Below are 13,748 nucleotides of genomic sequence, written 5' to 3' on the forward strand. Positions count from 1 at the left end.
TGGGATTGTCAGACAGCTGGTAAGTGCTCCCTAGGGGCCTGAGAAGCTGATGTTTTACACCTTGTGGGTGGTAAATGGGTTAGTAGAAGGAAGAGGACTACAGTGAGAAGGATCTCAACTGAATAGCTGGTTTTGATGGTCCTGGAGATCTATGAATTTTATTTTTTACGTGCTTATCCTCAAAGTGTACTTTGCATGTGTCCATTCAGATTTCTCTTTGGTTTCAGTTTACAGCAGCCTGAATGCCAACAGGCAACATGGGGTGAGTCATGTTTTCCAGAAAATGCCCAGGATGCTATTGCTTTGAAAATTGCTATTTTACACAAGTTATTTACTGGAGAAGATGAAGATGGGAATGAGAGGACAGACAATAGGGGTCATTTCTGAAGAAAGATCTGTATGGTTTTTATTACTTGGTAGTTACACAACCACTTTTTTATCAGTTTTTCCATCTCTCACTGATAATCTGCTATATCTTTTCGTTTGCGTGAGTATGTGTTCATTCCCTCTCCATATGACATTTATATAACACTTCCCCCCCAGCAGACACTGGCTCCCTTCCAACTGTTTTGCTAATTTTTGAGGTTTATAAGAGGTGTTAAATTCTATTTCATGAGAGACTGTGCCTGATTTTTTTAAACACCATTGTTAAACTTACTTTCATCCCCAGACATTTCTCCTAGTCCTTTGCACAGCTCTTCCCTGCAGTTTTCTGGCCACTATATCAGAGTAAACACACTCTGTAGAGCTAACATTCAGTATTAACATTCATTCTTTTTCAAAGCTTAAACTTTGGGCAAAGAGCAAATAGGGCTGCCTGTGCTACTGTGTTCTAATAAGCTCCCTTGCACAGATCAGAGAAATTCTGCCACTGGTGTAGCTTCCCATGGACACATTCAGGGTGTTTTGTGCTGAAGCATTTTCTCTGCTGAGTTATTTGTACATAGCAGAAATCTTCACAGGGATCATGAATCTCTATAAAGAGTGTTATGGAATCCTTTCACTGCACAGGCACTGTAGGGCACGCTGACAGCTGCAGTTTTGCAGTTTTACATGGACTGGTGTAAATACCCTGCCTAGTCAAGGCATCTCAGAGAATGCTCGTAGTTTGGGCTGAATATTTCTGTTCAGTGATCTGCTGCAGTTTAGCAGACTTTTTTATTTACTAGATTCAACTTCTGGATAAGCTGCTACAACCAGAAGTTTGCAAAAGACTGGGTCAAGTGGGCAGTACTATTTCTGAGTGACTTCTGTTACAAACGTGACTCACAGATCTGAATCTGGCAAAGGGAGGGACAAGCCACCAGGAACACCTGGACCACTTGCACTCCAGGTGATGCTGAATGACAGAAGATAATCACCATGCTGGGGAGGCAAGGATGTCTCCCAACAGCGTTGCATAATATTTGTGCATATTCACAGTGGAAATAGAACCTATTTCCGTATCTAGACCAGTACCCCACCTCATTTTGGTTTGTATTCCTGACATATTGTCTAACCCATAGTATCACTGTTAGCAACTGTGTCAACAAACTACTGCAGTATTCTGTTAAGATAATATGGGCAATGTTTCTGCCTGTGGGTTTCCTTTTGTTCTTAAAATACCTATAAACCTGGCTTTTGACTCCAAAATATCACAGTACTCTGCATCAGAGTGCTGTGATTGGGTGCTGCCCACAGGGAACATCACCCTGTGTTGAACATAGTTCATTTCCCCAACACTGTGGATTTTTGATGGGTTAAAGAAGGCAGGGTATGAATCATTCAAAGATCTCTAATATAAACACTACACAATAAATACCCTTCCCCCACTTGAAAGTTTCTGGCCAAATACTGTCCCTCTGTTCCAGCTCCTCCTTACATGCCTCTCCCCGTTTCCGGATGGGTCCTGGCCCCCAGCCCTTATCTCCTCCAGCCCCTGGGCTGTTTACAGAGAGCAGTTATAAAGAGGCTGACCCAGCAGAGGGTGGAGAGGAATTACAAGGTGCAGGAAAACAGCAGCACCGGACCAGGCTGGGTGTCTGCTTGACTCACCACAACCTGCTCTGCACCATGGGGAAGGACAGGCTGCTCATCAAACCAAACATCTTCCTTCTTCTCCTTTTCCTCCTTCCTGGAAATGCCTCTCCCACCACAGAACCGTAAGCTACACATGTGGAGCGGGGAGGGAGGTCTTAGTGCTCTTTTTCCTTCAATTTTCTTTCCTTCTGTCATTCTTCAAACAGCTTCTCCAGTTTCTTCCACTTCTGCCCTGCATCCCACTACCAGCCAAGCCCTGAGCTTCCTGCACATCTCTGCCAGTGCTCCTCACTCCCATCCTGCAGCCCCCTGGTTGTCCAGCCCTGGGACCCCCATACAGCTCTGGCAGTGCCCACACTCCTGCTCTGCAGCTGCCTGCTAGTCCAGCCCTGGATCCTCACAACATCTTTGCCTGAGTATATTCCTTCCTAGAAACCTTCAGGTGCCTGGGATTTTTGTGGGCAGGATGCCTAAACCTGTGTACTTACCTTTCCTGTAGTATCCTTGTTTTAATCACTGAGTTATTTCTTCCTACTCTCCTGTTGCTTTCAAGCCAGTTTGCTCCTCTTTCTCCTGTTTCTTTCAAGCCAGTTTGTTTCCCTTGGCAGCATCAGATGTACTTGTTCCCAAAGAGGATCTGTGACCTAGATTCTCTTCCTCCGGCACAGAGCCTGGTACTGGCACCCCTCCCCAGGGGCATCCACCTCAGTGCTCTGCAGACCAGCAGCCACAGCTGCGGCACCCGCTCTGCTGTGGGCCCCAGGAAGAGGGGCAATCCGGGGTGGCAGTGGCATTTGGAGGCTGGCATCCTCGCCACAGCCTTTCCTACCAGAGTGTTGCTCTGGAGCCTCCAGTCTGGATGGGAGCAGCCTCCCTCTTCAGACCCTGGCCGCTGTCACACACTGTGCTCCTTGTTGTGCTAGCAGAAGCGCAATTGTCACCACTGCAGGTCTCGTAGTGCTTGCCACTGAGATTTCGTGCCCACAAAGCCCTGCAGCAGTGCTAGCAGCTGTAGCAGGAGGCGCAGCGCTGCTGTTGCCGCTTGCTGTGTGGTCAGAGGTGACCTGGTGACAGGCTCAGGCTGAAGGACCTTTGACTCATGCTGCACCATCACCCCCTCATTCGTCTGCCTTGTTTGGATGCTTCTGAGGCAGATCAGCAGCCAAGTCTGCTTTGGGGTCAGGATGAGCTCCCTGGTTGCCCCATAGTAATCTGACTGTATCTATGCCAAGGATCAGGGGAAAGGGAACGAATCCATACTGCTCAGTCCTCCCCTCCTGTGAGCAGCGTGCTGCTCTTTGACCCTGACCTGAGCACCATTTTGGGAGAGGAGAAGAAGGAAGGGCTGAGAGAGGTGAGGGAGTGAGAGGCATAGTTGAGATCCAGAGAATAAAGACAGAAGTCCAGAAGGGAGGCAAGTGGCGCATGAGCAGTGAATTGCTAGGTAGGTGGGAGAGTAGTGGTTCTGTTTTAAGTGCTGCAGTGTAGATCAGATGCTGTGTACAACACAGAAGGGAAGCCACCCTTGAACTGAAGACAAAGTGAAGCTCCAACCAAAGCTTGCTTCCTGTGCCGGGCACAAGCAGGGGGGTAGCTTCTTGGAGCAGCAGCAGTTGCTGCTATTTCTGTTTCAGATGTGACTAGCTGCACAGGAGACACAATTGAGGTTCAGACTGGATATCTGAAAAAAACCCAACTTAACTCACCAGGTTAGTACAGCACTGGAATGAGTGACCCAGAGAGATGGTGGAAACTCCATCTATGGAGTCCTTTGCCAAAAGTCCTGTTCCAGGAGAGAAGTTGGATTTGAGATATCCAGAGGTCCCTTCCTACCAAAAATTTTATGGTTCTGTAACATACTAGCAGCAAGATATACTTTTTCTTGCTCTGGATCTGTTCTGGAAGAATTCAACGGGAGGTGTTGTTCTCCTATTCTGGTACATGGCTGCTTATGCCACATACTGTTTTACAGCGCAGTGTATATACGGAATATAGCTCATATACTGCATTTAGTCAGAAATGCAAGGTCATGATGGGACATGAACTGACAGGTGTGGATTTGGACAGGTGGAGCTGATGAAATGCACAAGCCTCTTTGGTTGGGTGTTTGTTCTGGGAAGTAGCTGAGAGTCAATACACAAAAGTTAGTCCATCTTAGGCTAGAATATTACCTTCTCTATATAGATAAACTAATCACTTTTGCCTCAGACACTTTCTGTAGGGTCTTCTGTCCCTCCTTGATGTCTGCTTCTGACAGTGTAACTGCATCTGTTGTCAGAACAGTTCGTTGCATGCCAGGACGCTGCTGAGGTCTCTTGGCAACCCAGGTGTTTTTTTCTTTTGAATGTCTATACATGGACTCAGTGACCCAAGTTATTTAAAGCTCTCAGAGTACTTAATTCATCTAGTTCTTTTCACCAACACCTCAAAACAGCTAAAGGGAGCTCTATAAACAGTGTATTTCATATCCTGTTTTTCAAAAGCAGGGAAGCCGGTATAGGGGGAAGTTCTGCATGTCAGCCAAAATTTGAGCAGAACAGTGAACAGGAAGAGGAATGAGGCCAAATTCCCCACAAACTAGGTCACACTGTCCCTTCAGTAAACTGGATGTTACAGTCAGATTGGCAGTGCCACTTACAGGGAGCAGGGGCAATAAGATTAGGGGAAGCAGGCATGGAGTGAAGCCGTGGTGGGAAGGCTGTGGAGAAAGGAGAGCGCTGGAGCAAGCAGATGGTCACAAGCTGCAAAGCACTTCCTGGTGGCTTGAGCTCCCCCTTTTCTCTGCTTCTGCAGCAGCACTGACCAGAGTTGCTGGCTGGCTCCTCACCTTGCTTTATCCCCTTTGACTCTTGGTGAGGGAAATAGAGAGTCCCACTGCCTCCACAGCAGCTTTAGGACTTCCCAAAAGCTCTCTCTTCCCAGGGCTGGCACCATCTGGCAAGGCGCACATTAGCCTTCTCCAGTGGGGGGTGCATGGAAAAGGGGTATGAGCAGTCCTGACCACAGGTTTCATCCCATGCATACGGTGATTAAAATACCCTGCAGACTGAACTGCCACCAGTACCTCCTGCTGCTGCGTCTGGATAGCTTGGATGTGCACAGGAAAAAGGGAATACCAGGCCCATAAAAATGGTCCAGCATCAGAGCAGTGGTCTACATTGACTCTGCATTCTGTCTGTGTTGGTGGTCAGTTGTAGGAGCTAAGAGAGAGAGTAGAAGAGCAGGTACTCTGGAAATTAGTTTCTCATCTGCTATAGCCTTGTGGAGCTTCTATCAGAGGTTCAAGCTTTTATTGTGGCAGGAATTACACCTGTGCTGCTAGATTTTCTAGCCATTTGTGGGGAATGAATTTATCCAGGACATTTTTAATAACCTTCGTATCAGGAGTAGCTGATCTTCTTGACCTTATGAGCCTCATACCAAATTTTATGTAGCTAGTGCCATAGGGCACATACCACAAGCCTTGGAGAGTTAGTTGCAAATGGGGTGTGACAGCTTCTTTTAACGGCCTAGACTTGGCTGGACATGCAATTAAGGCCCTAATTATCCAACTCAGTGGCACCTGCTGACTTCTTTTGTTCCTTACCCAGGGAAAGACAGTCAGCTGCTATCTGTCACCTTATGCATTCTGGGTATACCTGCCCTTCTTGGACTGCTTGAGAGCACCAGAAAGCTCAGAAGCCACAGGCTGGCCATATTAGAATTGTACATTTTGATTTTACAGCACCTGGTAGCATTAAGTTCCTCAGTTTAATTCTGTACATTAATGAAAAAGTTTCTGCTGCCTTCTATTTTTAAGCCAGCTGCTTAATATTGTCACCTGGTGTTGTTTACTACACATATTGTCATAGTAATGAACAAACCATACTTTCTTTTGAGCACATCATGACTTCATAGCTTTCTGTCATGCCTTTTTTCAAAATGAAGATTCTTAATCTATGTCTCCTCCTATGGAAATCATTCCAGATTTCAGATAATCTCTACCATCTTTCACTGAATATTTTCTGCTAAATAAACTTTTTAAATGGGAGTAAACCAGCACATTGTATGTGAGATGTGGAAATACCTTGCAATTACACAATAGCAAAACAATGTTTTCTGATTTGTCCTCTGTTCCTTTCTGAACAGTTCCCTACAGTCCATTTGTTATTTATCCCTGAAAGAGGATTTTCCAAGAGTGATCGCTCAGATCATGTCTAAATGGTAATAGCCCACTTAGCAATACACGATATAAATGATAGCATGTATACAGTTGGGGTAATATTTTTCTTCCTCTATTGATTTTTTCCCTTTATGAACAGTTCATTTGCCGTTTTGATACACAGTCCCACCATATAACAAAAGTTTTCCACAAATATGTAAGCCAGTTTTAGATGTTTTCGTATCCTGGAAAATTATCAGAAAATGATACTTCCCAGATCATTAGAAATTGTACTGAACAACAGGGATTCCAACACAGACTCCAGAGGTTTTAACTGGTTTTTACCCTTTATGTCCTATCTTTTAAACAGTTAGCACAGGTCAAAATTAATAAACTGATATATTAGTAAAAATTATTACAATTATCCCCTCTATTGGATGACAGCTTAGTTTAAGGGTTTTGTTAGGCCCCTTCCTTAGTTTTGGGAGGGGTCTTTGTCAAAAGCTCTTTGAAGATGCAAGTATGCTTATTTTGCAATAAACCACTACTTTCTGAAATCCTTTGTGTGCTCATTTTAATTAGGGTCCCAGTCCACAAGCACTTACATTTTTGCTCAGCATGAGAAGGATTTGGAAACCTGGAAAGGCAAAGACAGCAGCAGCCAGACAAGTGGGTGGCTTTTTCAACCCTAAAACTGCTGAATTTTCAACCTTTTTTAGCTAATGCCTTTGAGTCTCAATAGGAGATTGTGGGATACACAAAAATCAATTAACAGCCTGGAACCTTTCACACCGTCCTTACTCCCTGCTGTGAAGCTGAACAAAACATCCTTTATAAAGGACTCTATTAGCATAGAAACTGTTCCTTCTACAGCAATCATTTTCCTGCTTTTAGGCTAATTAGTTGGGCAGTTTAATATGTATAAACCCAAAATAAAGTGAATGCTCGTGTGTGTATATGCACTGCAATTCACAGGGACAGTAATGGATTAGGCATGCTGATTTGTTCATTTCTTTTCACTTAATACTGTTTCCTTAAAACCGTTTCACATTTCTCATCCTTCTGATCCTTGCTTCCTTGTCTTCCTAGGCAGTACATGGTGCTACTGCCCTTTCTGATACACACCGATTCTTCTGAGAAAGTCTGTGTTCAGCTGACCCACCTGAACGAGTCTGTGACACTGAGTGCCACTCTCGAGTACCAAGGGGAAAACAGGAGCTTGATTGATGACGTGGTGTCGGAGAAGGACTTGTTCACCTGCATCCCTTTCTCTGTGAGTATCCCATCTTTGTGGGATGATCCCTTGTGTTTATTGATGTGGCATAGTAGATCTAAACAGTCCAGAAATAAGACATGTTGCAAACAGAGACTTTTAAGATAAGCCAAATGTAAAATGAATTTGATGTGGAAAATTGACTGTGGTAGCTTTAGGAGGAATAATTTTCCACCATTGTAAAATTCTGTGTCCTACATGATATTGCTGTGCACTCAGGGTTTAGAGAACTCTTTGGGGATCCTTAATCCTAGAAATTTAACTGACAGAAAGTACTCCATGTTTGTTTAATCTGTGTAAGCTTTAGAGGAAAAACAGTGAAGTGGAATGAGAACTGTAGAAGCTGGGGAATGGTTAAAGACAGTGGTCATAAAAACCATGAGGTCATTTGTCTCTTCTTAAGCTTATTCATGATTGTTTCCTGCAGAAAGCTGGTTGGTGAGCAATATAAACAGCTGGTCCCACCCTCTAAATAATAAATCTGGGTTTTATTATAAATTATCTGGGTAAATTATAAAAATTTCTGTTTTTATAAACCATAGGGTCAGATTCAATATTTCTCTGAGGAAAGTGTATAAATGAAGGAAAGGTGGAAAGAAGCTTTGAAAAAACTCAAGGAAATGGAGAAAATCTATCATTTCGACAATTCCTGAAGGAAGATTTTCTTGAGATAGAGGAGACGAGCCCTCCAAATTCATGTCAGAAAATTATGGTTTTCTCTTGTTTCCGGCATTGTGTCTTTGGTGTCCCTTTAGGGAACTTTTGGACATAACTAAGACTCCATCCTTCAAAGGCTTAGTGCAATGGGGTGAACCAGTAAAGCAGTTTTCCTCTTCATTTTCCTTAGCTTCCAAAATCCAATAGCACATCAGTGGCATTTCTCACTGTGACAGTGAAGGGGGAGACACTGCAATTCAGGAGCCGCAAGTCAGTGCTGGTCAAGAATTCTGAGAGCTTGGTCTTCGTCCAGACAGACAAACCCATCTACAAGCCGGGACAGACAGGTACAGTTAATTGGGTTGGTGTTGACTCTGACAGCAGAAATTCTTATGGACTTCATTCCCCAGAGGCCCCATACTTTTATTAAAGTCTTCAGGCTTCTTAGTGGGGGGAGTTAAAGCCCACAGTAAATCTTATTTCTGTCAGCTGAGATACAGGGCATGTGGTACCTTCATGATCCTATTCTTCATCCCTCCGGCATGGCATCTCAGGCAGATGTAGGCACAGGTTCAGATTCTTTCTACTCAACTAGAGGCACGAATCTGGGATAACTTCAAAGCATAGTCTCCCTTGGCTGCACCTGAATCAACAAAGGAGGACAGGCACTCCCAAGGGACAGTTCAGTTCAGCCAAGACCTGATTATCCTTCTAAATTTATTTGCCTCACCATCTGCAAGAGAAAGAGCCTGAAGTAATTGCTTCCATAACTTAGGGATCTCAATTCAGAGCCTGTTGATCAGTGGAACGAATCCGAGTTATAAATTATTGAAACACTGACATTTCCTGGTAATTTCTATAAAGTTAACAGTGGAATTTCCTTCTTTTCTGTTACACCTTTCAGTTCTGTTTCGGATTGTCTCTCTGGATAAAGACTTCTACCCGCTGAATGAGAAGGTAGAGCCATAATTCCTTGTTGCTAACCAGATGTTGCAATTCTCAATTAACACCATTACTGTCATCATCCAGACCCACTGAAGATGGCCTTTAAAGTGTGTGATCCATTCTTATTCACACCATCCTTGATTCATCCCATACTTTGTCCTGGGACACAGTCCACCTGTCTCTATTGACTGGGAAACCTCCTTTTTCATAGGGATATCAGTGTTATTTTAAAACCAGATTTGCAAAGGAATGTATATGGTGAAGCATGTAGGCAGGGATCTCCTTACTGAAAAAATGGGTGTGATGAGCTTCCATTGAAAGGAATAGCTGCGCAGATATTTCTGGCAGTGGATGCAATGTCATACTCAGAGGCAGAGAGAGCAGCAGGACAAGGACTTTGTTTTAAAGAACTGGTCAGGGGTGTAAGTCTACCTTTTACCTTATTTGGCAATAAGTTCCTCATGCAGACAAGTTCTTTGAAAACTCCTACTTCATCACATTTTTGTAAGTCAGAAAGTTTGGGATCTAAGTTATTAATAGAAGAGATTCCCTTAACCATCAAGAACTAAGGAAACAGAGCAAGCACAGAAAAGGGAGAAAGGACTTCGAAGCTTGATTTTCTACCCTTCAGTCGAAACCTGGAAATTGCTTCCATCCACATGTGACCCACATTTCTAACTCTGATTTTCCTTTGTTCTTTCCCGACAGTTTCCATTTGTCTATGTTCAGGTGAGTAGATAACTACATGTATATTATTTCAGTAGAATGTGGAGACACAGAGATAGTAGTCTCCAGCAGGGGTATTTTCAGTCTGAGGTACAAGGGAAAAAACAAGGATGCCTGAACTTTTTCCTTTGTGTAAAGGAAGGCTGAATAATTGGGCATCAAAATAAGCTCCAACAATGGTTCTTTGATCAGAGAATGTGCTGTAGGAGCAGAATAGTTAATCAGTGCAAGCCATGCTGTAAACAGAATTACACTTGCTTAGAGGTCAAATCAGAATGGCTTATTCCTCTTCCCAAGCAAATCTAAGATTTTATGTCTGCCAAGTGTGGCTGAAACCATAGAAATGCATTAAACAAACTAGCAAAACTAAAGGAACAAAATTTTGTAAGTAGACATTCCCTATTTTCTTAAGCATGCCCATCTTGCCTGTTTGTTTTGTTGCGGTTTTTTAAACTGGTTGAACTTCTGTGATAGACAAATGTTAATAGGAAGGATGTTTCTGTCAATGATCTGAGTACTCACTTTTTCAGCTGAGAAACCAGAATTTAAAGTTATTATCTGGGACATCTTCTAGTGGAAAACTGATAGGAAGGACCAAGCATTGGCCTCTGAAGCCATGATAACAACACAACCAATGCTGAAATTATTGTGCACAAATCTTAAGTCGATTTGCATGATGATGGTTCCTATGTAGTCAGTCCTGGCATTGTTCTTTGCTGCTTGGGGTTGCTGTCACCATTCTACTCTGTCCCTCTCTACAGCTGGAAGTGTTGTCATAATGGGGGAGGCAGAGGATATGTGCCAGAAACGGGCTATGCTCCCCTTTAGTACCCTCCTGTCAGAGTGCTGTCACTTTCTCTGTTCCCCTCAGCAAACTACAAGAACAGAGCTCCGGGGCTGGTGGGCCACTAACAGCCTGTGAATATTTGGAGAAAGAAGAGTAAGAGAGTGTGTGGTTTGGGGCAACAGGTGGAGGAGAGCACCTCAGAACTATCTTCTGCTGAGGCTCTCCCCGGAGGTTGTAGAACAGGTCCCTTCCTTTTCGATGAGATGATACTTGACTGAGTACAGGAATTTCATGAAAGGAAAAAGAAGAAATAAATCCTATCCATTGCCTCCAGAAATCCCATATGCCTTTGCCCAACAAGCTGAATAATTTCATAACCCTTTTTTTGTGTCAGTACCATGAAAGGCTTAATTTTTAAATTACTAGGAAGGCCATCCTGTGTTTTCAGCTCCAGCCTTTGAGGCATGGTGTTTTTCCATGCTATTTAAGCCAGCTCCATCCCCACCATTACCTCTCACTTCCTCAGTGCTCATTCTCAGTCCAGCACTACCCTTTGTTTGTCTTTCACAGATGTCTACAAAGCAGTCTGGTAGACTGGGAAACTCATCTGGCAGCAAATTCATCCTTTTTCTCTAGGGTACTTTTTTTGGCCAGGTCAGATCTACCAGGGTAGTTTACCAGGCACTTACACAAAATTTAGACTGGCCCAAAAGAAAGGGTGACAGGAGTGAAAAGGGTGACAACTTAAAGTCAGAAGTGCTAAGGAAATAAATGTTTCTCAGCCACATCCTTAAAGTCACTAATTAGTTGTAGTCAGCCACAAAGATGTAAATTAGTATAAGCTTATTATTTCTGAACTATTATCCTGACCTATTGCTTCTGTCATTAAAAAAAAATAAAAAGCCCATCTGAGGAAAAAAACAAACAAACTGACTTTCATCACAGAAATGGCAACAAGTAAACGTTTTCTTGAATTTCTCCTCCAAGGAAGCCTGGTAGTGTCCCTCACAGTAAGTGTTGAGCTTTTCAGTATGGTTGAAGTGTGATGATGAAGAGTATTTGTTCAGAGTCATGGGATGTATTTTACTGACTATGCCTTCCTCTCAGGGTGCTTCTTGAGAAGAGGGCCCACTCTTCTGCCCTCTGACCAGTGACCACCAGCTGGGTGGTGTCATTCACATCCCCTTTTCTCTAAGCCCTGAGGTAAAGTCTCAGTGAAGTAAATGCACTCAGTCACATACCTTGAGTCACATACCTATCTAGAGTAAACAGACTTTTGGTGGCAGCCAAGGTACAATGCAAAGACCAGGCAGACAATGAAAGACTGTAAATATTAACCATCCTGCTGAGGAGACTGGAAAGGGTGCATCAAACTACGCAGCACCACCGCGTTGTCTCAGTGACTTCTACAAGACATTTGAGGCTGAGCTGATGAATCTGGAGCACAACCTATTGGTAGTTCATTCATAATGACCAATACATAGCTGGATGCACGTATGTGGGATATACTTTCCTCTGTTCCTGTCCCCACTCCCTGACCCCACCACAAGCTTTGGAGTCTTACACTTGTACATTTCTCAGTCCCGTAAGCAGATCAGGTGTCTCATTCCTCAGCAGAATGTGTACTAGTACTCAGTCTCTATTCCAGGCATGGAAAAAAACTTTTAGGAGGCTGTATAACAAGTGAAGGAGACTGAAATTTCCCTCCTTTTCCCCTGTGCCCCACTTACTCCTGCTATCCATCTCTTTGTCTTGTTAACTTGTCAGCCTATCTTTCTCAGCTTCCTGGCCCCATCTTTCACAGGCATGCGGGTAGACCTGAGGGGGAGACAGCACAGGACCTCCAGGGTTAAAAGGCTTTCTGTCATGCTAGTTATGCAGAATTGACAGGTAAGTGCTCACAGATCCTCGAAGATTATTGAATAATCACAGCTAGGAAGTTTATATACTGGGTGCTCCACTGCTCTGTCCCTGGATGCCTCCTGTACTGTGTTGTGACCTTGAGTTATCCTCACCTGCAGGATCCCCAGAGGAACCGTGTGTACCAGTGGCAAGGGGTAGAACTGGAGACCGGCCTTACACAGCTCTCCTTCCCCCTCACCTCTGAGCCCATCCAAGGCTCCTACAAAATAGTCGTGCAGAAGAGCTTCACTTCCCATGTGGAGCACTCCTTCAGTGTGGAGGAATATGGTAAGTCAAGCACTACGGCTAGTACGAACATGGTGAAAAATTTGAATACACAAACCAGGTTATAGGCTTCAGCCTGCCATAGTGACAGATGGACTTCTTCCACAAAGATCACTCTGAATGCTCCCCAAAATCAAAGATGTATGTCCCTTAGCCTCACAATAAACTCATTTTTCTTTTATTTGTTCTTTAGTATTACTCCCATGAATCTCCCATGTCTCTTATAGCCTTTTGAGGAAATGTACCCTGGAGTTGAAACACTGAGCTTTGGTTCCAAGAGGCAAATTTATGTCTAAGCTGTATAACCGAGGGTTGCTTTCCTGGATCTGGGTGTTCACCCTCCCTCCTCTTATGTCCTTGGACTCAGGTGCACCACCTGGAAGAAAGCCATTACATGGTTCAATCCAGTCCTGGGCTTGAGTAGCTGGGGGCTTATAGTTTCAGGATGCAATATGGGAAGAGGGATCTAACTTAATACCAAGGAGCAAAATATGCCTTTTGCTTGCCACCCTTTCTATCGGGCTTTATTGCAGCCTCATCCACTTGAAAATATAGACCTAAGAATCCATGGCTAAATCCACTAGAACTGTCTGGACATAGAACCATAGAATCATAGGATGTATTGGGTTGGAAGGGACCTTTAAAGATCATCTGGTTCAACATGCAGGACAGTTTCACATGCTACATATTAGTGAGCCTAATAGCATCTTGGAATCTCCAGAACACTAAGAAACAGAGAGAATCAGTGACGCAAGCCCTTTCAATGTGGTAAATTACACAGGTGGTGGATGTGCTACTCCAAGTCTTAGTGACAAATTACATACTGTGAAACATGGAACACAACACACAGGGCCAGTGTGTCCTTTTGAATGGGCATATGTAAGAGATCTACACACCTAATGGTGCCAATGGGATCACTTGGACATGTGCTGCAAATGAGGGAAGATTAGGGCTACAATCCTCCTTAAATTCTCTTTAAACCCAAAATAGTGGTGAAGGCTCCAAAAACCTAG

At 43.8% G+C, this 13,748-nt stretch overlaps 1 protein-coding gene across 1 annotated transcript in view; it reads left to right on the forward strand.

Moving 5' to 3' along the window:
• Window positions 1-1,937: 1,937 nt before the first annotated feature.
• Window positions 1,938-13,748, forward strand: part of LOC104548407 (alpha-2-macroglobulin-like) — a gene marked incomplete at its 3' end in the record, with an annotated part of 15,724 nt that continues 3,913 nt past the window's right edge. Inside the window, exons 1-6 of the mRNA XM_010194419.1 lie at window positions 1,938-2,141; window positions 7,250-7,433; window positions 8,281-8,437; window positions 8,995-9,047; window positions 9,744-9,764; window positions 12,570-12,738. Of these exons, the coding sequence (XP_010192721.1) occupies window positions 2,053-2,141; window positions 7,250-7,433; window positions 8,281-8,437; window positions 8,995-9,047; window positions 9,744-9,764; window positions 12,570-12,738 (673 nt within the window). The remainder of the gene's footprint in view (window positions 2,142-7,249; window positions 7,434-8,280; window positions 8,438-8,994; window positions 9,048-9,743; window positions 9,765-12,569; window positions 12,739-13,748) is intronic.

The sequence above is a fragment of the Mesitornis unicolor genome, unplaced genomic scaffold, assembly GCF_000695765.1.
Source record: "Mesitornis unicolor isolate BGI_N332 unplaced genomic scaffold, ASM69576v1 scaffold22261, whole genome shotgun sequence".
NCBI classification, from domain to species: domain Eukaryota; kingdom Metazoa; phylum Chordata; class Aves; order Mesitornithiformes; family Mesitornithidae; genus Mesitornis; species Mesitornis unicolor.